This window comes from Serinus canaria, chromosome 1A (assembly GCF_022539315.1).
Source record: "Serinus canaria isolate serCan28SL12 chromosome 1A, serCan2020, whole genome shotgun sequence".
NCBI lineage: Eukaryota > Metazoa > Chordata > Aves > Passeriformes > Fringillidae > Serinus > Serinus canaria.
Window position 1 is genome coordinate 5,889,111 of NC_066314.1, and position 24,070 is coordinate 5,913,180.

The following is a 24,070-nucleotide window of genomic DNA, read 5'->3' on the forward strand; positions in this document are numbered from 1 at the left end:
CAATTCCCTAAAAATCCAGTCAGCATCCAGGGTACATAAAACGTTCTCATGTGCCAAGTCATTAGGAGTGTTGGCATGGAAGGAGGGAGAAGAAGAAGTGGGCATTCTGGTTTGGCAGACTCCAGACACATGAAGAAACTATCTGTGCCCCATTATTGGCCTACATCTCATCCATGGAGAGACTGACGGAGGATTTCTGGAATTTAAGAGAGGCAATTAAAGAGAGCCACCAAAAACTTTTAGAGGAGCTTAAAGAGGGAATTTTCCATGCCCTACCAGTAGAGACCAGAGTCTCTGCTCTTAGGAGCAGGTATCCCCTTGCTCAAGGGAGAGGGGACACCCCACCGGGTAACCTGTGGTTTTACCTGCATGGAGAAGAGGATGAGGAGCTGGGAGGGAAAACCCACCTCTGCCCTAGCAGCAGGGGTATGTGAGTTGAGAAGAGGAATGACTCCCACAGGAAGCTCTTCGAGGATAAATGCTGCTCCAGTTTCCTGTGGGCAAGCCCCCAGGCAGGGATGACGTTATGTCCAAACCTCTCCAGGCCAGAGGGATGGGGTTCACTCATGTAGCTGGCAGATTGGGTACAGCTCCCACTGCTCGATGTGTAAGGAGATCAGGAACCTGGAAAACAAGCAGGACTTAGCAATGGAGATGGATAGAACACAGCTTCACATCATAGAATGGAAGTGGAGAACCTCTCCCTCCTGAAGTAGGGGACATCCCAGTCCTGGATGGGGGCAGATGATGACCCCAAACTCTCTCTATGCTCCCCAAGGTTAGAGAGAGGCTTCCCAAATGCTTCCCAGCAGCACAGTTCCCAGCCAGGACCTTTCACTCTGCTCTGACTAACCTCCATGCCCTAGCCAAGGGAAGTAAAGGAAGAGAAAACATTTAATTGCTCCTTCTTTCTGCAAGAGAAGTCATTTTTAGAGTCTTTGGGACAACACAGCTGGAGAACATCATGACTTTAACATGAAGGAGCTGGGCACAACTCCAGGGCTACACCTGCAGCTAAGTGAGAGGAGGAGGGTCCCTGGTGCCTGTGGGGAACAGAGAGTTCTGAGGGGTACCAGGAGCTCTGAGGTGGCATCCCACATGCTGGATAAGGCACCCACTTAGTGCCACGTGCCTCTGAGTAACAACTCCAGGCCCTGGAGCTGTACAAAAGGTGCAGAATGAGGGATCAACATTACAACCTGGAGTAAATTTGCAAAATGAGTAATAAATTCATCTCATTTTAGTTTATTAAACACAGATCTGATAGAACTCAGCACAATTTACAACAGATCCAGAATGATTAAATCCTTTATCAATCTCTTCAGGAAGACCACAAGCCATTTTTTAATAGATGAGAGTGGCCCTGCCCCTTCTTTATTCCCAAAAAAGCTGCTCCAGAACTTTAGTATTTTATAAGCTTAAATGCAGTCAGCTGCTATACCACCTGCTGCGTTTGCTGTTGTTTATTTTCCCCAAAATGAAAGTGGTGGGTTTCAGGTGTTATTTCCAGCCCATCCCTTGCCTGATCATGTCATTGCCATTTCCAGGAGCTCTGCAGAACTGATGATTTAGGCAGAGGTTTGCCTGTACACACCCAGGAGCAGCAGCCCGCTTGGAGATGCTGCATTACCTAGGAAGGGCTGTGTTAAAAGCAGGAGTCAGGTGGGACTTGGAGTAGGAGGATTTCCCCTTTGCTTCACTATTTCTGACTGCCTAAAGGACTGTTTTCCTTTTGGTTGGGAATGTTCACTTTGCCCTCAGCCAGTCCTATTGTCCACAGGCTCTGCTGGTTTGTTGAGGTTCAGGTTTCACCCATTCAGGCCTCTCTTCCTGCTTTTGGTAGCTCCTGCCATGGGAATCAGACTTGAATGTGTGCAGTGCTTGCTGCCTAATGAAAGGAGCTATTTCTGTCTCCCCTGTCTGTCAAGACAGATTTTCTTTAATTCTCCTTCCTTTTTTCCCAAATTTTCAGTCTCCTCTAGCATTTTCTTGCCTTTTCCCATTCACCTCCTTCTGTCTTATTCTGTTACTTCAATATTCCCTCATGTCTTTATCTCTCTCTCCTTTTATATGTTGATTTAACTTTCAAGATTCTTTTTCTATGAAAACTACACAAAGAACAACATTTAATACACCTACACAGTACAAAACCCCTTTTTTTAAAGGTCTCCTTAATACCAAGTAGTTTTTCAGTGCACTGAGAAACATCACAACACCAAAAACTTACCCGTATCTCCTATGTTATAGAACTTCCCAGACATCCTTTTCTACATTGAGTATATAGACAGTGCACAATTGTCTGTGCCCAGCAAATGCAAAACTCAGAAAGCCTGGCTGAAGAAAACTTGTGGCTGCATCTAAACTGAAGCACAGGATGGGCTTTAAAACATGAATTGGGATATTTGCCTGAACCTGAGTTTTAGATTTTTGTTAACAGGATTTCATCCTGCTCCCAGAGCAGAGGCAAGGGGATTTGGTGAAAAAGAGGGAAAAGTTATAATCAAATCATACAGCTTTCAAATCAAGGAAAAGTAGAACATAAAACAGAGGAAGAAATGAGATAAGACAGAAGATTAGGTCTTACTGGCAATGATGCACAACAAAACAAAATGTCAGGTTATTTGTGATTTTCCAGGAGAGTAGCTGAAAGATATATTCTTGTAAAGTGCAGATCTGATGTAGAGTTAGAGTAGGACAAGGAACCAGGAATCTCAAGACTATTTATAGAGGCAGCTTTCAAAGCACAGTCACTATTAAAGTTTATTATCACTCACTCATAACTACCAGAATGTTAAAAGCAACTCAAAGTTAACATAAATAGAATCATTTCTTAGACACCAACAAATCTAAATGCCTCAAAGGGAATCATTTTCATGAAGTTACAAGTGAATGAAAACAGAAGCCTGTAATAAAATGTGTCGATACTCTGTGCTGTGCTAGTGGATCCTGAAAAAGGTGTAATTACTTGTCTAATGTAGCGCAAAAGTTACATCGTTATGACCTTTTCCATTTGCTGCTGAAACCAGCAGAAAGACAAATGTGAATGACTGATGGAGCAGAAATATATTCAGGTAAAGCTCCTTGTGAAAGATCAAACTAATTTTTTTCCACAATGTGATATTTAGAGTCTTTTCCCAGCTCCGCTTCATGTAGAATTTATGTAGCACAACGTGAAGAGGGGGATGCAAGTCGGGCTTTGCTTTTAAACACATTCTTCCCCCTCTGCCTTGAGCCATCTGTGTTCGGTCAGCCTCCTGTTCGGGGTAAAGCAGCGTGAAGGTTTCCTACGAAGCCTTAACTGCAGAAGTAGCTTGCCAGGGAAGTGGAAGTCCTGTCGCACTTATCTTTTCCCTAACTAAGCCCATATGGCAATTGTAGAGTGAAACAAGCCAACGAGAGGGTGGGCATGCACTCTCAAGCTGTTTCACACCCACAAGGAACAGAGTTCGTTCCCCAGGGAAGGGCCACTGCTGCAATTCCCAGGGTCAGGCTGCTCAGACACAGGGACATGAGGTTACTCAGGTTCCTGGCCGGTGAAGAGGGTGTGCTCACAGGTACATCAGGTACCCCGTTTCATCCTGTAGGGAAGCCAAGGTCCCTGCACACAGCCACCATCGCTAATAAAGGCACCCCTCACCTTTGGCAAATAAAGCCAGCTTGAGACTGTGAAGCAGGATGAAGCTACACAAACTTTCAGCAAATACCTCTGAAGTGTAAACATGCTTTATCCTTTTTATGCAAGGAAGAGCTTTCTGAAAGGTGAGGCATCAACTACCAAATAACAGGCTGTTTTTCTCAAAATTTCCTTACAATCCAGTAATTCACTATCACATCCAGAGATATTTCTCCTTTGGTAACCTCAAGATAATAAGCAGGATTTAATCTGACCACACTTCAGATGGATCAACATCATGATAGATGGATTTTCTTAAATACTGGGTTGAGGGGAAAGTGAATTTGTGCAAGGACACACATACCTTGAGATATATGAGCCAATCGGCTTAAAATGTTGTTTTGCCCTGACCTGACAAGACTTGCTGTCTGGCAATGCATAATCCCTTTTAATGTACTCCCAGGAAGGTGATGGCTCTTTGAAAACCCTTCTGAACTGCAGTTTATCTCAGTGGCTGACACTTGAATAGAAACCACACAGCTCTATGGAAGCCTGGGACAAGCAGGTATGAATAGGAGTCCATGTTGATTCAGGAGACAAATGGATAAGGAAAGAGTCTGAATCAACTTGCTATAGGTTTTGTGCAGGATTTGAAAAAATTGTGTGTTGAGGATTTTGAAGTGGACACTTTTGAAGTGCCCATGGAGACACCTTTCTCACTGAATAAAGCCATGAGGCTTTGTCCTGCACATCAGGATGTTTTCCTAAGAGCATGCTGCTCTTATTCATCTCCGTCAGAGTGATTTCAAGTTGTGCATTTAAGACTCAAGTAAGCTCCTTTGCAAACACTCTTGAGAATAGGATCAAAATGGGAAGAGATTACATGTAATCTAATTATGTTAGGTTCCATTTGAAATCCTTCAGTGTAAAAATTAAAAGAATACAACACAGCTTTGCATTATGCTGTAGTTCACATGGAAATGACATGAGCATGTGGAACTGAGGCAACATGGGAGAAAATACCATGTGTTGGGTATACAGCAATGTTTGCTTTAAATAATCTAAACCTCAGGACTAGAATGGTTTGGTGAACTAAAAATAAATTCTAAGAACTTTATGCCCTCTGTCATTAATGTGGCGCTGACCTTTGCCTTTTATTGTCTGGCCACAGCTTATATGAAAAAGCTGGTGATAAAAAGTTCTATGTCAAACAATCAAAGCCAAGCATGACACTTGTCAGTAAGGTTGTGTGGAGCAGCACTGACCCTGAGGATCGGCCCCTGCTCATGGGACAGACAGTGAATTCCTGCTGCTGAGTGCTCTGTACCTTTACACCATAACATTCACCTTCTGGTAAGAGCTGTAAGAACATTCATAGTCACTAGAGATTGTTTTGAGTAATTCTTCATTTTCACAGTCTTTCAAAATCAAACAAGTGAATTAAACTAACAGCTGTAGAATAAGAAGCAGTAGTTTCACTGAAATTGCACCACCTTGTGATCCACATTGCATCAGGCCTCAAATTATATATTGAAAGTCTGATACTCACAAGTGCTCCAAATGTGCTTGGAGGGAAGACCTAGAAACCCTGAGGTCTCATTCTCCTCATGCACTGAGTGCTGCAGGTGATCTGGGAGGAAGCTCAGGTGTGGTACTTCCCCTCTCTATCACCACTAATGCTCTCAATCCACATGGGATCAAATTTAGAGCTGGACTATGTTTAGTTTGTCAGTTAGGTTTTAGGATGGAGGCTGTCCTTCCTTATCTTGAGCTTGAGCACTACTCACCTTCATTAACTGTTCTGTGAGATTCCTCAAAGCTTGGACTGTAGAAAGTTCTTCAAAATGTCTTGTCCAGTTCCATTTCCATTATTCAGAGTTATGTCAAAGCTGGATTCAAAAAAACAGGTTCCTTTCCCCTTTTCAATTCAGTCTATGAGCTTAAGAAGTTTTACAAAATCCCCCTAAGAAAGAGAAAGTCAGATTTCTCTTCAGATTTTCCTCTGATTATGGAAAATAGATCAAGCTGGAAAATTCAGACATGCATTTTGCCCTCCACCGCAGCACTCACGTTCTAATTCCATCTAATTCTACAGATCATTTTCCAGGGGTACTTCTAGCCCAGCCGCAGACATTTGGGCACATCTTGATCTCATGTTGTACTCTGGGTCTGAACAGAACAGAAGAGCAGCAGGGGAATCCTCATGTTATGGGCTCTATAACTAAAAGAAACAAATACAGTTAAAACAATGAAATAAGTTCTGTACCACTTGCTGGCCAGATGGTATTGTGAATTGTTATAATTCATCAGCAAAACAGAGGAAGGAAGTGTTTTAAAGCAAGATTATATTATTTTCCTTGAGTTCTTATAATGAAATCTTCCTGAGGTGAACTTTGAAAACTTGAAAACCCTTCCAGAAGGAATGAATGGAACAGGGCAAACTGGAGACTTGCTGGGGAGTACTTAAATACAAGGGAAAAGAATAATATGCCAGTGAAATAAAGAAGAATTCATTATCAAGCTTTCAGTTTGGGAAGACAAGTGAAGAAAAATACAAGTGATAAAAAAAAGGAAAAAAAGTACATAAAAATATATGGTGTTTCTGTCCTCTTAATAATTCTAGACTGGAAAGCACCCAGGTCTTCCCTCCCACTGGAGGGAAATAAGCCTGAAAGCTGAGAAAGCAGATAAGGCCAGTAGTGACATATTCACTGTATAGGGAGGCTGCAATATTTAGCAAATTACTGCCAGCAAAGTGCCTTGAGATTCTTAAGAAAAAATACTAAGAAAAATACATTTACTTCTTGCTGTCATTTAAGAAACAAAATATATTTGAAAACCATGATAAAAAAATGTGTCTTAAATGAAAACGACCCATGACCATTAAGTTCACTCTAGTCAAATAAAACACATCCTGTTTTTGTAACTTTTTTATACAAAGGAGATCCTGGACTGTATAGACTCTTTCCAGCCAAGGATTTGACCCATAGTTGAATTTTTATTAGGAGCATGGGAGGAGGTAATGGAAAATACACAGGGCTGCTGCTGCTTCAGTTAAGATAAAGGGTAAAATCTGAATTTGGGAAAATGCAGAAAATGGAGTAAATTCATTGTACTGTCTCTCAACTAAAATTAGTTGGTACAAAGAGTTTAGAAATCCTCTGGCAGGGCAAACATAGTTACGGTATCAGTTCATTAAGTGACACAAAATGCATCACCTAAAATACATCCTGGACTTTCCACACAGTCAGGAAAATCTGTCACACAAGCTGCATCAACCTTTTCTTTACAATTTTGTTCTGAAACAGCTGCATTGAGATAGAAAAGGACAATCATGTTGTGTCCTGCATCAGTCACACCCAGGTCTTTTCCATGGGAAGAAGGAATTGTTGGCCACACCCCCACACCCTTATTGTCCATAAATATTTTTTTCTTCTTGTCTAGACTTTGTGGGAGAGCTGGGAAGAGCCTGGTATGTGCAGAGGCTCCAGGCAAGCCATAGATAAACAGGGCCACAGGTGTAATCTAACCACTGCTTTTGTGAGACTGCTTATCCTGAGTTCTGAACTCTGTTCTACAGCCTGGTTCCTGTATGAAGTCACCTGAGAGGATCCCTTCCTTGGGTGGGATGGATCTCACTTAACCTTAGGTTGAGGTCTTTATGTCCACAGTGTATGTGCCTGTGTGCAAACCAGGTGTCAGGGCTCCCATTCTGGGGGCTGGAGGGCACTCAAAGGGTTTGAGAGGGCATGAAGGAGCTCATTTTACAACCCTTACAGGTGACTGCATTGATGGCACCCTAAGCCCCACTCTCCAGACTTTCTCCAGACCCTGGGGAATTGCTCCATAAGTACTTGCTGAGATCTGACCCCCAGTGAGTGAGTCTGGAGCCCTCTCAAGCTAACCAGCCCTGAGTCCTGGTGCCTCCTGGCCCGGCTGGAGCTTCCACTGCCACCTCACAGGTCAGCACCTACATGCAGACACCTAAATTTAGGTGTCTTAATCTGTGTGCTGAGTCTCACCTTTACATTAGGTAAATGAATCTGCTTCCAGACAACTCAGTAGAAACACAGGCTTAAAATCTAGATTTGAATTACTTTGATGAAGTAAATGGAGAGGAATAAAGTGTTTGGAAAATATAATCTGAAGTGCTGAGAACTGAGTATAAACCAGTACAAGATCCAAACAGGAATCTGCTCTGTGTGGTGTCTAGTCTTTAAATATACTCTTACCTCCTACTCAGCTGTTCAGGTGCCAGAACAGGATCTGCATTTGAAGAAAAAGATCAGTCTCATTAGTCCTTTTCATGATTATAAGGTCGTTATCTATTTCTGAATAGAAAAAAAACACCCTTTGTCATTGTTCATGCATACTGAAAATAAAGTGTTTATATTAAAGATTCTTAAAGAATCTTAAAACTGAAAGATTCTTGGTATTTCTGTTGCAAATAGGAATCAAGGGTTTACAGGTTTTACTGTTTTCAGCTGGTAGCATTGCGTGTCTATGTGTTAAACACTTGGCATTTATACAGAGCACAAAACATCAGAGAGTGTATTTTTGCCAGACATGGTCCATGTAATGGAATATTTTCAATGCTTATTAAAGCATTCTCATGCAATGACAATGAGTGTCAGACAAATACCTTGCAATCAGGCAGCACTCCAAATCTGCTCCTGTGTTCACACTGGATATTACTGATAATTATCCTCTTCCCAATCATATTATCATAGAAGAAAGAGCTGGAAGGGGCACTGAGAGGGGCTCATCCACTGCACTCTCCTACCCCCAGCTGCATCAACTATACCTAAAGTTTTTAAGTACACTTTTAAAAAATGCATTAAAATAATCCTTTGTTCTTTATGGTTTTTATTGCAGGATTGGACATTGTTTGATTTCCTTTTGGGGATGGGAATTGGATCAAAGAAATAGGTCAAAAAAACCTCCACATTTTTTTTGCATATTTGTAATTTTGGACAGAATGCAGCTACAAATTACCTGCACATACAAAGAAAGGAGACTGGCTTTTTTGTTCAGCTGTCATGTTTGGACATAACTGGAAACTGAACAGTAGAACTTGAGGATATGGAGAATTATTCTTCATCTAAAGCCTGCCCCTTCCTACAAAGAGTAGTAAAGACTTCTAATGGTAATAACAGGCGTCCAAAAGCCAGAAACTATTTCTGAGTAATATCAAGTCACGCAGGTCTAATAACAGGAACAGAACCAAATTACCCTCTTGCATGCATGTTAGTCTTTTTTTACAAATGAGTGGAAGCTGTAGGTGTGCAGCTGAGCAGGATATAGTTCAGAGCCTGCAACATTCCTCATAACTGAACCCCTTCCCATGGTGAATCAGTGTGAAGCTATAAAAAGAAAATGGGGATTCCTCAAGAGGAATTCTAATCCCTGCTTGAGCAGATGGAAGAAACTGACAGAGAGCTCAGTGTGTTACAGAACTCCCTCAGCACAGGTCACATCCTGAGGCGGCCTAGAGCTGATCTAGAGAAGAAACAAGGCGGTATCAAAACATCTCATCAATGAAACTGTGAGCAGCCAGATCTCATTTCAAACCAGCATTAGAGTTTCTCCAGTTTAGCATGTGGATACCCACCTTTTGTTCCTAAACTTGAGATCTGGAGCAGTATTTTCAACATAACATTGCAAATGCCCATCTGTGTACTTTGTGTATTTCACTCCTTAAATCTGCTTAAAAAAGAAGTTCAGGGAAAAAAAAAAAAAAAGAAATTAAATATAAATACTCTGGCACACACCTATACTGAGAACAATCCCCGTTTCTGGGGGAACCAGCTCTCAGATGGGGAAGAAGCAAGCCCTGAGAGCAGCTGTCAAGGCAGGATTGACAGCCACCCCCAGAGCCCCTCTGCAGTGCTGGCTCAACATTCACCCACATTCACTGGTTGTTTGTTCCAGCCCCTGTGCTCAAAATCTCTTACATCAGCTTCATTCCACTCCTGGGACTGTTACTCCAACAATCCTCTTTTCAGTGTCTTTTCTCCTTTCTCTCCTCTTTCTGTTTGTATTCTCAAACCAAGTCTAACATCACCAAGGTACTATGTGCTTGCTCCCAAATTACAGCCTTCACTTTATAAACATATTCAGCTGCTTTTCTCCAGCTCTGAGCTTTTTTGGAGCAGGGAGTACAGTGTCTTCTGGGGAGAGCTTTGTACTTTCTCAGCCTTAGGCACTGGTGTAATAAGCATGATTTACTACCTCCCTAATGTCCCTGTAATTTCACTTCTATGGATTGATCCAGATCTAGACAACTGATTAGTGCTAATGTGAACTGAAGAAAAGTAGTTGGTCTTTCAGTATCAAAAAGTTGTGCAATTATGTACCTCTGTAATTTTGGGAGCACTGGAGATTCAAGGTGCTGTCTAAATTCCTTTTTCTACGGTTGTGGCTCTGAGACTGCACTGATGATATTATCACAGAATCACAGAATGTGTTGGTTGGAAAAGACCTTGAAGATCATCTAGATCTAGTCCAGTTTGATGGCACTGCACATCCCAAAGCTGAAAGTAGGTCTTACATGAACTGTCATGAGTTGCTACAAGTATCAGTGCTTGAAAATTGCTGTGCCAGGTCCAGCAAACTGGCAGATGGAAACCTGATGACAGTGAAATCTGTAAGAACCCAGCCACCAGCTTCAAACTGAACTGGGATTCAGCTGCCTTGCAAAGTCAGAAACTCTTCCATCCTCAGCAATTCAAATGAAACCTTGTGCCACTGTCAACAGCCAAATCTGTATGTTCATGAAAAACATGAAGAACTTGAAAAACTTCACAGCTGCAATTAATTAATATAATCCTATTTCATTTGTCTCAGATGTCTAAATATGTGCTGTTCATCTCCCTGAAGGTTTCCTGCTGGGAATAGTAGTGTCAGCCAAGGCACCCAAATTGCCAGAGCTGAACATGCCAAGTACAAAAGGTACTCCTGAAACAAGGAGAAAATTTTTTAAAAAATCATAGAATATCCTGAGTTCAAAGAGACCCACAAGGATCACTGAAGTCCAAATTTAAATAAATTTACTACTTAGGAATGGTCTTCTTTTGCTTCCTCCAGAACTATGCATATAAACACTGATGAAGGAGAAAAGCAGGTGGCCATGTTTAAAAATAAGTGATAAATTAAGCTACATTATTTCAAAGAGACCTAGCCAAACCCTCATATTTTGCATACGGTACAGGTCTAATTTAACAAATCATGTACCCAGATTTAGGTAAATTACTGTCAGTGGGATTAAGCAGGATGTAAATCAAGGAAGCATTTGATTTCCTTGCCTCTGATGAAAAGAGAGGGAGAAATCAGCATGTACATCTCTCCTGCTGTCTTGTGAAGCCCAAGCCCAAATTTCTCATACAAGTGGAATGAAATGTAAAAATAAAAACAAAGATAAACTAGTCAGTCAGCTGTTAAAAATAAATGAAACTAAAAAATCACTAATGGGATTAATTCATTAAAATGTTCATTGATAATTGATATCCATTGCCATATTAAACAGTACTGATTGGTTCAGCTTTCAATAAAACAGATGGATAATGATGAAAATCTCTAGTTCACTGTAGTGTTGCTGTTGTGCAGGAGGCTGTTGATGAAAACAACAGCGTCATTTTAAATGTAGGAGTTTAACAAGATTGTGAAGGTTATTTTAGCCTGGTTTCCTGTGGAAATAGGATCAGACTGTCTGTCTCCTGCTACATTTAACTGCAGGCTGGGGTTCTCAGTGATGTTAAGTATCCACTTCTCCTAAGAACACCGAAGGCCAGACTGAGACTGGAGACCCAAATTACCACCTCAAATTAGAGAGGAGCCACAGACTTCATTGGCTTCACTGCTGTGTTTGACCTGCCAAAAGCCTGCACTCTTCTCACCACATTTGCTCAGGGTGAGGAAGACTGAAGAGATGGGAGGAAGCAGGAGGGCAAGTGACACGGAGTGTCAGGGATTTTTATCTGATCAACTCGGGTTCTTTCTTCAACTACAGGACTAGTAAACACTGTTTACAGCTTATTTTTATTCTGTCATGCACTGTTACAATCACCTGAATTTCCCCATGCATGTAAATCCTCTCTCCAGTGTGTCTCTGTGGCACAAACACAAACACCCCATGTCTCAGCTCTCTTCCACAGCCCAAAGCTCCTGGCTGGGTGAGAGCAGGGTGGCTCTGAGAGCTGTGTATCAACTGGCACACCCATGGACTGGTCAGGAGGTCACACCAGAAAGAGCATCACTGAGCCTGGGCTGCAGCCTTTTCCTCAGGGCAGGCATTCATTTGTGTCTGTTTGTTCAGCAATAATTTTCCAACAACTTCTAGCATCTCTTCCAATCTCCTTGACAGATCCAGGGGACTGGCAGACATAATTTCCTGAAGCTTTTTCCTTCAAAACTAAAATAATTCTTTATTATAAAAATGCCCCTTTTAATTTTTGGGTTAGTATTTCCTAAACACGGAATCATTTTCTTTGCTCATTCTGTATTACTGCTTCCTCTGCTTGGAAACAGGAACCACGAGCACTTTGACACAGAGAGTTACAGGATGTTTCTCCACAATATCAGACAGCTGTGTTGGATCAGGCCATCGCCCCTGCCTTTGTTCCAACACACTGTGAATTTAACATGTGTGGCCTTGATAAGATGGAAGTGTGTGGTGAGAGTATCAGGGCCAGCTGCATGGTCTGAGCCCAACCTGCAGCCTGGCACTTCCTTCCATAAGGAAAATGCACACAAGCAGTTGGCAGCTTCCCTGGTGGCTACTTGTCCTGCCAGGTCTGACACAGCACCGGGGAGATAAGAAGTAAGATAAGGTAGAATACACACCATTGAGATATGTGAGTCACCACCCACCCAGTAATGAGCAGCTTTCTTTGTCAAGCCCCCTGCAAGAAATGTTGCAAAGACACATAAAAACCTCCCCCTTCTCCTTGTCCTGCCCCACTGTGGTGTGGACATGACTGGCTTCAGTTCCTGACTGAACTAATTTTTTCTGGGACTTCATAAACTTTTCTACCCAAGGTGGATGTTGTCTGTGTTATCCCTGTGCAGCTTCTGATGCTGGTGGTGCCAAAGAACCACTAACTATTAGGATTCTGTCATTCTTGTGCTCATTTGTAAGAGTTTGGTACTCTTATTTGAAAAAAATCCAATTTAATTGAAAAAATAATATTTTATCTGGTTCTTATACGATGGTTCTAATGAGATGAAAAGGATTTAAAGAAAATGAAACTAGCTGAAAATTGGCCAAGGAGCAGGAAACAGGTGAACCGGAAGAGTTCAGAAAATTCAATTTATTTTGCTATAGTAAAGTAGTTACTAGCAGAGGCAGGGACAAGCTGGGTAGAGGGTGCAATTTTGTGGTGAGAACTGTCATTTGCAGAAGGGGCTTGGAGCAAAACCAGGCCACAATAGAGGGTGTTCCCAAGTATGGACAACTTTAGGCAAACTTTTGCTCTTGGCCCCAGACAGTAGCTACAATTTATCTCTTCATTCACAGCAATGTTTTTGTCTGTAACCACAGCAAAGAGGCACTGAAGTCTGGAAGTGAATCCTGAGATACACTTAGAGAATCATGAGGCTGAGAGGATTCTGGTACTTCCTTCTTCCATTGAGGTCCCTGGGCTTAGGTCAGTATTTCTACCTTCATGTGGGTGAGGAGAAAGCTCACATGCCCTGCAAGAGGCATCAGGCCAGTCTGCTTTGGTTCCCTACTGATGATTTGGGCTGGGACAGAGCTGGTTTTCTTTAGAGTACCCGGTATGGGGCTGGTGTGGATTTGTGTTGGAATCAGTTGATGGATCATAGATGGTTTTGTTATTTTTGGGCAAGGCTTACACAAGGTCAAGGCCTTCTGTGCTCCTCGCCGCACCACACCAGTGAGGAGGCCAGGAGTGCAAGGGGACACAGCCAGGACAGTTGACCCCAGCTGACCCAAGGGATGTCCCAGACCATATGGGGTCATGCCTGGCATGTAAAACTGGGGGAAGGAAGGAGAGGACATTTTGAGTGATGGTGTTTGTCTTCCCAAGTCACTGTTACATGTGGTAGAGCCCTGCTGTCCTGGGGATGGCTGAACACCCGACTGCCCATGGGAAGTGAGGAATGAATTCCTTAGGTTTTGTGCACCATTTTTGCTTTACCAATTGAACTGTCTTTATGTCAACCATGACTTTCCTCAGTTTTACTCTTCTGACTCTCTCCCTGTACCAGTTGGGGGAGGTGAGGGAGTGGCTGCCCTGGGCTGATGCCCAGCTGGAATTAAACCCCAACACCGGTTCAATGGATGGAGAGCAGGAGGAGCCTGGAGAGGCACTGGGAGCAGGCAGCTCCTTTAGGCACTGCTCAGCCCTGCAGGGGAGGGAACATCTCTACTGCCTGTGTAGGGAGCCTTGCAGGATTAAGTATCTAAATTGGGAACCTAAGGTTCGATCCTCTAAGGGAAGGAATAAATATCACCTTTTTCCAAGCTTGTTATTGACCAGCATTATAAAATATATGAGGCTTTGTTCACATCTCAAGAATCTCACATACAAAAAAATAAATCTAATGTTAACGCCAGGAAAATATAAATCACTTTAAAAGGGAGGACAATATAGGATAAAAGATGAGTGTGGGAAGGATGAGAGAAAGAGAGCAAATGAAGAGGAGCAGGAATGGGTGTAGTGACAAAAGGGCTTTGGTCGATCACCTGGTTCACAAGCAGAAGGGAAAATAAGAAGCACCCATTACACGGAGCAGTGCTGCCACATAGTGTCTGGGAAACAGCTCTGAGCATGAACTGCAAGACATTGCAGCAGAAATGACGCTGGGAGCTTTATGTTTAATGTCAAGAGCAAACAGGACACTGGATTGTTTGCTGAAGGAATGCTAAATGTAAAGGCAGGAGGCAGCAGTACTGCCAGGGAAGGACCTGATCTGAGCCTGACTGGCAGCCTGACTGATTAGCCTGGTTCATAGGCTGCTGCAAATTCTCAATGGCAGTCATGAAGTTAAAGCTGGATTTAAATCCTTTCTTTTAGCAGAAGAATAATTTTTTTTAAACATAACTTTCTCCTAAAGTACATGCTAAAGTTTCTGATAGTGTCCTATTCATTAATCCTGTAACTGATTTTTAATTACTACTTCATTATTAGTAATTAGAGCCTCTATAAAGAGAAGGCTGAAATAGAAATTACCTTTCCCAGATTTTTTTTTTTCAAAGAAAAAAACCCAGGGCTAGGACTCAAAGGAGGTTTGGTAGCAGGGTCATGGGAATTTGAGGTGTGGACAGAATAAAAGTGTTTCATGCTCTTAGAAAATCCCAGCACAATTAAGTATTTTCCTGAAGTTTCTGTGCTATTTCTATCAGCAATCTAGAAAACACAAATTGTCTAAGGACACAACAAAAATGTTACACAGACAGCACCCATCCTGTGGTGCTGGGACTCAGCTCAGAACCCTTGCTAAATGGAAACAAAAAATGCAAAATCTTTTTTCATCTTTTCTTTAGTCAGTCCTGGAGGGTTCCACATCAGAGAAACCATGATGCACTAGTCTATCTCTTTGCTAGCAGAATTTACAAAGCAGGGAAATAAATGATTTTCCTTGGCCTGAGTGCAAGAACAGGACCCTGCTCTCCCTGTTATCCTGGAACTACTGCACACCTGAGCAGAATTAAGCAGTCTTTGAGTTCTTAAGGTGCCAAACCCCTCTGGATCCCAGTGGGATTTAAATGCCTTCAGCAGTGTTGAAAATCAGGTCACAAGATCCTCTGGGAATGCCAACATTTGACAAGAAATAATTTGCATGAAAGTCTGCTAAGGATGTGTCTGCCTCATGTTCCATAAAATAGTACCAAGTTTTCATCATAGCATTCCAATTAATAGGAATGTCTTTATAGATAAATTTGTCAATTTACATATGTGGATGTATTTTACATTTCAGCTGCATCCCAATAAGATCTGCCTTTGCCCTGGGTGGACCTGCTATTTTTAGCAGCAGGTGCTCCTGCAAGATTCCCATCCCATCTGGGCTTGCTGAAAGCCAAGGAAATAAAGACCCAAATAAATACCTGTGCTTCATGTAGGAAGGGATCCTGTATCTTTATTGTCCATGCATGCTAGCTAGAAACATCACAATGGAGAGCACAGAGGGCTTTACAGCAGCTAAGCACACCTGAATCTCAAAACATCTTTTCCTGCACAGTGTGATACCCTGATAGTTTCTGGAATTATTTAAGGATGAAGTCATGTCATGTCCTTTGTAATCTCCCTTTTTATTTTTTATGAGGATCTATACAGCTAAAGGTTAGAAAAGCCCTGTCTGGTACTTGCAATCCTGGCTTCTGGCTGTCTCCAATTGAAACTCTGAGCTCAGCCATAACCACAATGCTGCTGGCAAATGCTGTGAAAAGCAAATCTGCCTGAAATCAGAAAGTTTTTTTCAGTACTTTCTCAGAGAAGGCAGCAGCAGGTCCCCTAAATGCATTGGGGAAACTGCAGCCATAAAACAATCTGTAATGGGGGTGGGTGTGAAAGGAAACATGAGGTTGTCAATCAAAGTTAAAAAGAACTGAATTTCCAGAGAGCTGGAAACACTATATAAAAAATAAGCTTTTTGGAGAAGACTGCAAAAATACTCTTTCCTTGGAATGGACAGAAAAGGGAAAAGCAGATAGAGAAAGAGAAGGAACTGGAAGAAAAAATATCAGGTGGTATTCACAAGTTTGAAAGAGGTCAGTGGTCAGAGTTTCGGGGGATTGGGAACACCTCCCAGAACAGCACACACATTGGATTCTCGGTGTGCTGGCCTTTGCCAAACCAAGGAGGGACTTTGAAACTGCTGAGATCTATATAAAATTATCTAAATGGGAATTTTAATATTTTTTTTCTGCAAATTTCTACTGCATATTAAAAGTAAATTTTGGAAGAACTTCTCAGTGAATGACCATGAGGTACAAACAACCCTGAGAAAAAGAAAATGGTCATGTGGGGAAAGCCCAGAGCAGAATTAGCTCTCAGGTCTGACAGTGACCTTCAACACTGAAAAATGTGAATAAATATACATAAACCTATTGTGCCTCTTACTGTAGAGCCACAAAGCCCAGGAATCTGAGGGGTCATTGTGTTAGGCAACATAAAATCAGTAAGAAGAAAGTGCATCTCCACACTAAGCTGTTAATAGCTGTGTAAGTAAATATATTACTAAACACAAAATCCAAAAGGTTCTTTTATGAGGCTGATGCTCACAACTGAGAAGCCTCAATTGCCACTACAGTCAAAAAAGCTGCAGGGGTTCAATAGACACTGACAAAAACTGGAGACACCTCTGGGAACCTACAAGTGCTTTGCAACAACTCACAAAAACAGGGACATAGGAAGCAGGAGCACAGATTTACACTTACAAGGAGCACATGCTGGACATAAATCTATTCCATTTTAGGGTACCTGTATCATGTGGATAAAGGCTGCATGGTCTTTTGGCTTGTCAGCATCTCCTGGCAGATGAGATTGTTCCCCAGCTGCCTCAGCCACAGGCTGCCTCTCTTTTAGCTTGACTTCTGGAACACAGGTGACCAGAAGCATAAGCAATATTCAGGAAGAGCTGTGAATGTACCTGTAAGTCCCTAAAATACTCTGAATTTTAAAATTACATTTGAAGTTTAAAATCACCAAACCACCCCTTAAAATCTCATTTGCCTTTTTTTTTCTTCTTGAATACATCCTATGGACTACAGACTGACTCTGTAGAACCAATTAGAACACACAAGGCATTTCTCATTACAATTTCTAGATTATGAGTTCCCAGCAAATAAATTATGATCTTCTTAGCTCCCATGTAGCCTTGCAGAACTGAATGTCATGTCATGCCAGTTACTCTGGGCCTCAAAACAATGTCATTTTCTCTGCATGACACTGTTGTCCTCTCTGTCATGACAGATCCCACCCCAGTGCCACTGACAAGTTCGCTCAGCACAGTCCTAATCTCCATCCCACAGTCACAGATCCAAGTGTTCAGTGGAATCTGAAAAAATTATCACATTTCTGAGTGCTCTCCAACACCCCAGCTACTCATTAATGATACCACTGCCCACCCAGGCCTTCCAGGGCAGGAGTCATGTCTGAGAGCAGGACCTAGGGAGGCTCTGTGTGGATGGTCTGTTCCAGGAATGATGTGTCCAGCAGCACCAGGGACACTGAGCCACACCTTGAGTGCTGTGCCCAGTTCTGGCCTGTCAGCTCAGGAAGGGCATTGAGGTCCTGCAGAGTGTCTAGAGAAGGGCAGTGGGGCTGGGGAAGGGGCTGGAGCACAAGTCTGAAGAGGAGCAGCTGAGGGGGGCTCAGCCTGGAGAAAAGGAGGCTCAGGGGGGACCTTTTCACTCTCTACAACTCCCTGACAGGAGGGTGCAGCCAGGTGGGGGTCAGGCTCACCTTCCAGGCAAGCAGCGACAGGACGAGGGGATATGATCTTAGGCTGTGACAGGAGAGGCTTGGGTTGAACATTGGGAAGAATTTCTTCATAGAAAGAGTGACTGGACATTGGGGCTGCCCGGGGAGGCGGTGGAGTCACTGTTCCTCGAGCTGTATAAGGAAACCTGGCCGTGGCAGTCAGTGCCATGGTCTGGTTGACAGGGTCTGTTTGGTCATAGGTCGGACTCGATACTCTCACCGGTCTTTTCCAACCCAGTCGATTCTATGACCCTGTGCCCCGGCAGCACTAGGCCGGGCTCAGGCTTGGGCCGCGCTGCCAACCCCGGTGCCGCGGAGCTCCGCCCGCCCGGCCCGGCCTGACCCGACCCCGTAGCGATGGCTGCCCGGCTGTGCCGGCTGCCGAGGCGCCTCACGGCCGCCTTCAGCAGCGCCGCGGCCGCGGGAGCCGGGCAGGCCTCGCCGGCGGAGCCGCTGACGGAGCGGCAGCAGACGGGGGGCGTGCGGTGAGCGGGGGCGCCGGGGGCTCCGGGACGCGGCCGCGTTCGGAGCTCGGTGACCGTAACCGCGCTGTGTTTCACGGGTTTTGCAGCACCATCGTCCTGAACAACCCGCGGCGGCGGAACGCGCTGTCGCTGCCCATGCTGCAGAGCCTGCGGCGGGACCTGCTGCACGACGTCAAGAGCCGGGAGCTGCGCGTCATCGTCATCGCGGGTACCGCGGCACCCGCCGGGCGGGCACGGGCACACAGCGGCCAACGCGGGGCCGAAACCCAAACCTCGCTGGGAATTACAGGAAACGGGGCGGGAAGGGACCTGTGTGTTTCCCTAACGCCCCCATGGTCTGCCGCGGCTGTCAGTGCCCGGCAGGCCTCCCTGTCACGCTCTTCCTCTATACTCACCCCAGCTTCCTCTCTCCTGTACTTAATTCCTCATTCCTAACTCAGCACTAACGACTGACTGGGGTTTTGTTACGCTTTTGGTTTTAGCCAGCATGTCTCAGCATTAACATGTTTCAAAATGTTAGCACTGAATTCAGTCGGGGTATGGGGGTGTTTACACTTGGCATTTTAGGGTCAGGGTTAATTGGTTTTAAGATTGTATGGAAGGAATACTTTGAACAGAGCAAAAGCCAAACAAAAAAAAAAAAGTCCTAAGAGTTACCAAAGTAAAGCATTAACATCCCCACATAGGGGTTTTGTGCAGAAACAGGCAAAGGTAGGATAGCGCTTGTTGCCCTGTTGACAGGTATAGACTGTAGTGAAAAACAAGGCTTCTGCAAATCAAGTGCTCTGCTTCCCTGCTCTGAGCCAGGATCAGCCTCATCATTTGGTTTGTCAGAACTATTTTCAAAAACACTCCAGTGAAAGAAAGACTGCAATATCAATACCACTGACACCCACGACCCACAGAGGTAAAACAGCCTCTCACAGAGCCTGTTACAGTTTCCTTCCATTTACATATTAAGCTGTAGAGTTCTTAAAGATAATGAAACTTGAGATGTACTTAAGCCATCTTTTTTTTCCTCTTGCTATTTTAAGATAACCTTCCTTTTCCCTCCTTCCAAACACCTCAGATAAATTGGTTTATTAATTTAGGATCATGCTGTTTCTTACACATAGGGGAAAACTCTGTGTATTAGGGCACACACACAAGAGTAGAAGAGAGCTGATTTCACAGGGGTGAGTTTAAATATGCATATTCCTCATTTCAAACAGCTGTTAGAAAATTTGCAAAACACTGTAGGCTCTTCTTTGGGAATGCAGTGCTCTGGGAGTTTGTGTGCACAACTGCTTTTGGTTTTTTAGAAATTGCACATTCCTGTTTATTTCTAATTCCCCTGCTGAATAAAACACAAAAGAAGAAATTGCAAGAAAATAAAAGATTCCTCAGAGAATGCTTTGGGCCTTTAACACAGACTTTGATGTGGATTCCTTAATGAGGTTCAAATTAATGCAATTAATCTCCAGATATATATTGCCAACCCCATGAGCTGACTGACAATTGTCTGGTTATTTCTGGATAGATTGTGTCCCAATAATCTGGTTCATAAGAAATAAATCCATAGGTAAGTTTTGATCTGCATAGGTGTAGCTGGAAATGTCACAGCCATACAAATATCTGAGAAGTTCTGATGGACTGGAAAGCATCACATTGGTTCATTCTAGTGGCAGGTAGTCGCATGACAAAGGAAAGCTGTTGTTAAGATTGTATACCTATATCAAGTGTTTTGATCTTAGCAAATCCAAAGTTTGGTTCCACAGAAACCTCCTCTTTTGCTGCCCAAACCCTAAACATGCTTTTGGGGGTTTTCTGTAGATGACAGTTTAGTAGTGGAGAAAACACTCCAATAACCCTTCTGGTTCTCCTGTAGCAGAGAACAGGAGCTTTTTCCTTTCTTTTTCCATTGTGACCTTCAGCACCATGATAGGAAAAATATTGATGCTTATTAAGCAAAAGTTAATAATTAATTCTGGGTACAATAAGTGGACTAAGTATATTTATCAGTCTGAAAGCAGAGCACTCCAGCCTTGCTCCGGCTGATAAGCTTGTGATGTACTGAGGAGCTGGTTTTGAACATCCTTACACAAAACTGGGCTCAGAGGTGAAGTGCATTCTTTCTGACTGAGTTAAGTGCAATGGAAGTAAAATGAGACCTTGAAAAGTAGTAAAGGGTGTTACTGTGCTTAAATAATGTTGCATTGTAGCAATTACCACAAAACCCAGAAGGAAACATTTTGCAGTTCTGTTCAAAACTCCCTCCCCAAACTCCTTTTTGAACATTGACGTGTCATTGAGGTCCCTTAAGCTGGGACATTGATATGCTCAACCCCTGATTTCTTTATTACTTCAGACTGACTTTTCCTGAAATTCTTTGCAGCTAAAGGACCTGTATTTTGTTCGGGCCATGATTTAAAGGAGCTGTCAAGTGAAGATGATGTGAAGCATCATTCCCAAGTATTTGAACTATGTGCAGAGGTAAGCAGTTCTTCTTGAGTGTCTCTGCCATTGCCTGCTGTTAAGAGCAAGCATTGGTTTAAGGAGGGACAGCATTGGTCATCTGCTAGCTAAAGTACAGATTATTCCTTCATATTCCTTGATTTTTGCTGCTCTTCTATTTTAATGCCTGATCCTGGTGAAATTATGTTTGCTCTGGATTTCTCTACGTGTACATAGAAGGGCTAGAATGGCAATGTGCATGTCTCCAACAATGGGCACAGTCAGGGTGTGTTCCTTAGTTTAGTCAGTGTTCCTTGCAGCTGAGTATTTGGGCAAATTTGTCTTTTCTAGAAGTCTAGAGATAACCACTTTCACATCACTTGTGATCAAATGTTCTTTCCCAGCATTTATTTAGTTAAAAGTTCAGGATCAGCTTAAACAACAAGTAAACAATGTGACAGTAAGATCTGACTCACTGGTTGTCCAAGTTCTTGTTAAAGACACAGGTCAGGGAGGTGGGAAAGTTAAAGGGAATCCTAGAGCCTCTGGAGATATGGCGAAATCCCCTTTGATAGTGGTGGAGCTAGAATTTGACCCCTAATCCTCCTCAGTGTGACAACAGTGAGTACTTTGAAACCTTTTGTTCTAGTTGCTGCAGTACTAATGATCTGTAAGACATTGCTGAGCCCATATTTAAGGAATGCTGTAAAAGCCATGTGTGAAATCCACAGGCCCTTCATCATCCTTTCATCAGAAAGGAACCAAGATCCAACAGTTTGGGGGATTTTTGGTAAATAGAGAGAGGAAGGTACTTTTGATGGCTTCCAAAACAGGATTGTGTCATCCTGAATTTCCATACTGACCCCTCTTTTGTGCATGCAGGTTATGACTTTAATCCAGAAGCTTCCAGTGCCAGTGATTGCCAAAGTAAATGGCATGGCTACAGCAGCTGGCTGCCAGCTTGTGGCAAGCTGTGACATCGCAGTGGCAAGTGAGAAATCTCAGTTTGCTACTCCTGGAGTAAACATTGGGCTGTTCTGCTCCACACCAGCTGTGGCCTTGGGCAGATCTCTTCCAAGAAAGGTAAGTGTCCTTTCCAGATATTCTTCATAATGTTGCATAAAGTTGATTCCCATGTTAGGAGTTTCAGTTCCATTGCCTGAACTTTATTTTCCTGCAGTGCAACATTCAAAATACTTTATTTCAAAAGGCATCTCCATAACTCTTTGGACTGGGAAAAATAATAAAGGGTGAACTCTTGTTTAGGAAAGGCAGCTTTCTACTGATGTGACTCCAACCAGCACGAGCTCGTCCCAGCAGCCCACCAGCTCAGCAATCCCTTTCCTTTCCAACAGACAGCTCAGGGGCTTTAGCCAATGATGTCCTCCCCTGAGGAGGAAACCCCTGCAAGTTCAGGATAACAATCCCACCGAGGCATCAATTCTTGCCAGGCAATGACATTTCACTGCCAGCAGGATCTGCCTGGCTGTAGATCAAGATGCTTTAAATAGCATCTAAAACCCTCCTATAGTGTCTTCCTGTTTTATGTCCTACTGATTGTGGCTGCACATCTCTCACTGCATAAAAAATAGTACAACCTGTAAAGCCAATTGGATTCATGCAGGCAGATGGTCCAAGCCCAGCAGGGCTCTGCTGAGATGCAGTGACTGAACTGCACACATCCCATTGCTGGATAAAAGCTTCAGCTTGAAATTTCCCATCTGCAGGGACATCCTGTTCAAATAGAGTCCATGGGGGATTTTTCCAGGTCTGCTCTTGTGTGCAGTTGCAGCTGTTTCTGAGTTAGTATTTCTGGGCTGTAGGATTACCTTTTAAAAATGTGTGGGAAATACTTTTCTCTGTGCCACTTTTCAAAGCAATAAGAATATTTCCTACAGTTCCCAGAATTGGTAATTTTTACCTTTTAACAAAAGAAGTTGCCATTGTTTAGCTACCAGAACAAAGATGCTAATGAGGATAATAAGCTCTTATGATTCGGGCATTGGTCAATTGCTCTAGGAGCCTTGGAAAACTTTATTGATACATAGCATTGAATAGTCACTGAGTATTTGGGAGATTTTTTTTAGTTTCAAACCTCAAGCACCAGATGCTGGACGCAGCAGGAGACTGAAATAATGTGGCTATAAAAAGTCCATATTTAAAACCACTCATATTAAACTTAAAACTAGGACAGGTGTTGTCAAAAACTGCACATATGCCCAGCTTAAAATACCAAGTTCAGTCATTTGACTTTGTAGATGGATCTGCTTCTCTTTTAATTCCTACAGCAATCACTAGAGATTGTGGGCTTTTGAAAAGAAACCCAGGGCTGTCAGCCTAGGACAGCTGGAAGCAGTGGGCAGGTTTGAAGAGACCAGTTTTAGACTCAGTCCTTCTCTTTGCTGAGACCTCTTAACAGGTCCTTGGCTGCTTAAAAGACCAAAACACTTAAATCATTTGTGAAAAGAATAACTTGTACTTGAAGGAGGAGGCTGAAATTCCCCAAACAGAGCAAAGCACTGAGTTGGGTTGACTTACAATATTTTTCCTTGTTCAGGTGGCACTGGAGATGCTTTTCACGGGTGAACCTCTCTCTGCCCACGAAGCGTTAATGCACGGGCTCATCAGCAAGGTGGTACCAGAAGACAAGCTGGAAGAAGAGACCATGAAAATCTCTCAGAAGATATGTGAAAGCAGCAAATCTGTCCTGGCCTTGGGGAAGGCCACCTTTTACAGACAGATAACCCAGGACCTTGACACTGCTTACAAAATAACTACTCAGGTCATGGTAGATAATTTGACTTTGAGAGATGGGCAGGAAGGCATTGAAGCCTTTGTTCAGAAGCGTAAGCCTGTCTGGTCACACTCTCAGGAGGAGAAGAAATGAGTCCTGTCTCTAAACAAACCTTAGCTGTGCTTTATGATTCTTCACGCAGTTGCCTTTGGGAACTATATTTTTATTCTTACTGAAGGTTAAATTTCTCTTCTTACAAATGGCATACACAATAAATTTACTCTAAGTATGTAATAAATGTTAAGAAAAATCAAAGAAGATGGGTTTTCTTTAATAGCAGTGAATTTAATCTGTGGTTTTA

The 24,070-nt window shown here is 43.0% G+C and overlaps 1 protein-coding gene and 2 long non-coding RNA genes across 3 annotated transcripts; 1 reads left to right on the forward strand and 2 right to left on the reverse strand.

The window, feature by feature from the left end:
- Positions 1–73: 73 nt before the first annotated feature.
- On the reverse strand, positions 74–5,806 carry LOC127059135 (uncharacterized). The gene is made up of 4 exons (XR_007776605.1): positions 5,684–5,806; positions 5,401–5,576; positions 408–624; positions 74–196 (listed from the first exon to the last, which is right to left on the reverse strand). It is a non-coding gene; the product is annotated as an uncharacterized LOC127059135 (long non-coding RNA).
- A 3,445-nt stretch (positions 5,807–9,251) lies between these two features.
- LOC127059139 (uncharacterized) lies at positions 9,252–20,640 on the reverse strand. Its single transcript, XR_007776613.1, has 3 exons — positions 18,938–20,640; positions 17,056–17,168; positions 9,252–9,316 (listed from the first exon to the last, which is right to left on the reverse strand). It is a non-coding gene; the product is annotated as an uncharacterized LOC127059139 (long non-coding RNA).
- On the forward strand, positions 18,391–24,027 carry ECHDC3 (enoyl-CoA hydratase domain containing 3). The gene is made up of 5 exons (XM_030238573.2): positions 18,391–18,542; positions 18,629–18,750; positions 20,917–21,014; positions 21,858–22,058; positions 23,533–24,027. Exons 1-5 carry the CDS (start codon positions 18,415–18,417, stop codon positions 23,860–23,862), a joined length of 879 nt encoding a protein of 292 aa, XP_030094433.1. The 5' UTR covers positions 18,391–18,414; the 3' UTR covers positions 23,863–24,027.
- The last annotated feature ends 43 nt before the right edge of the window (positions 24,028–24,070 follow it).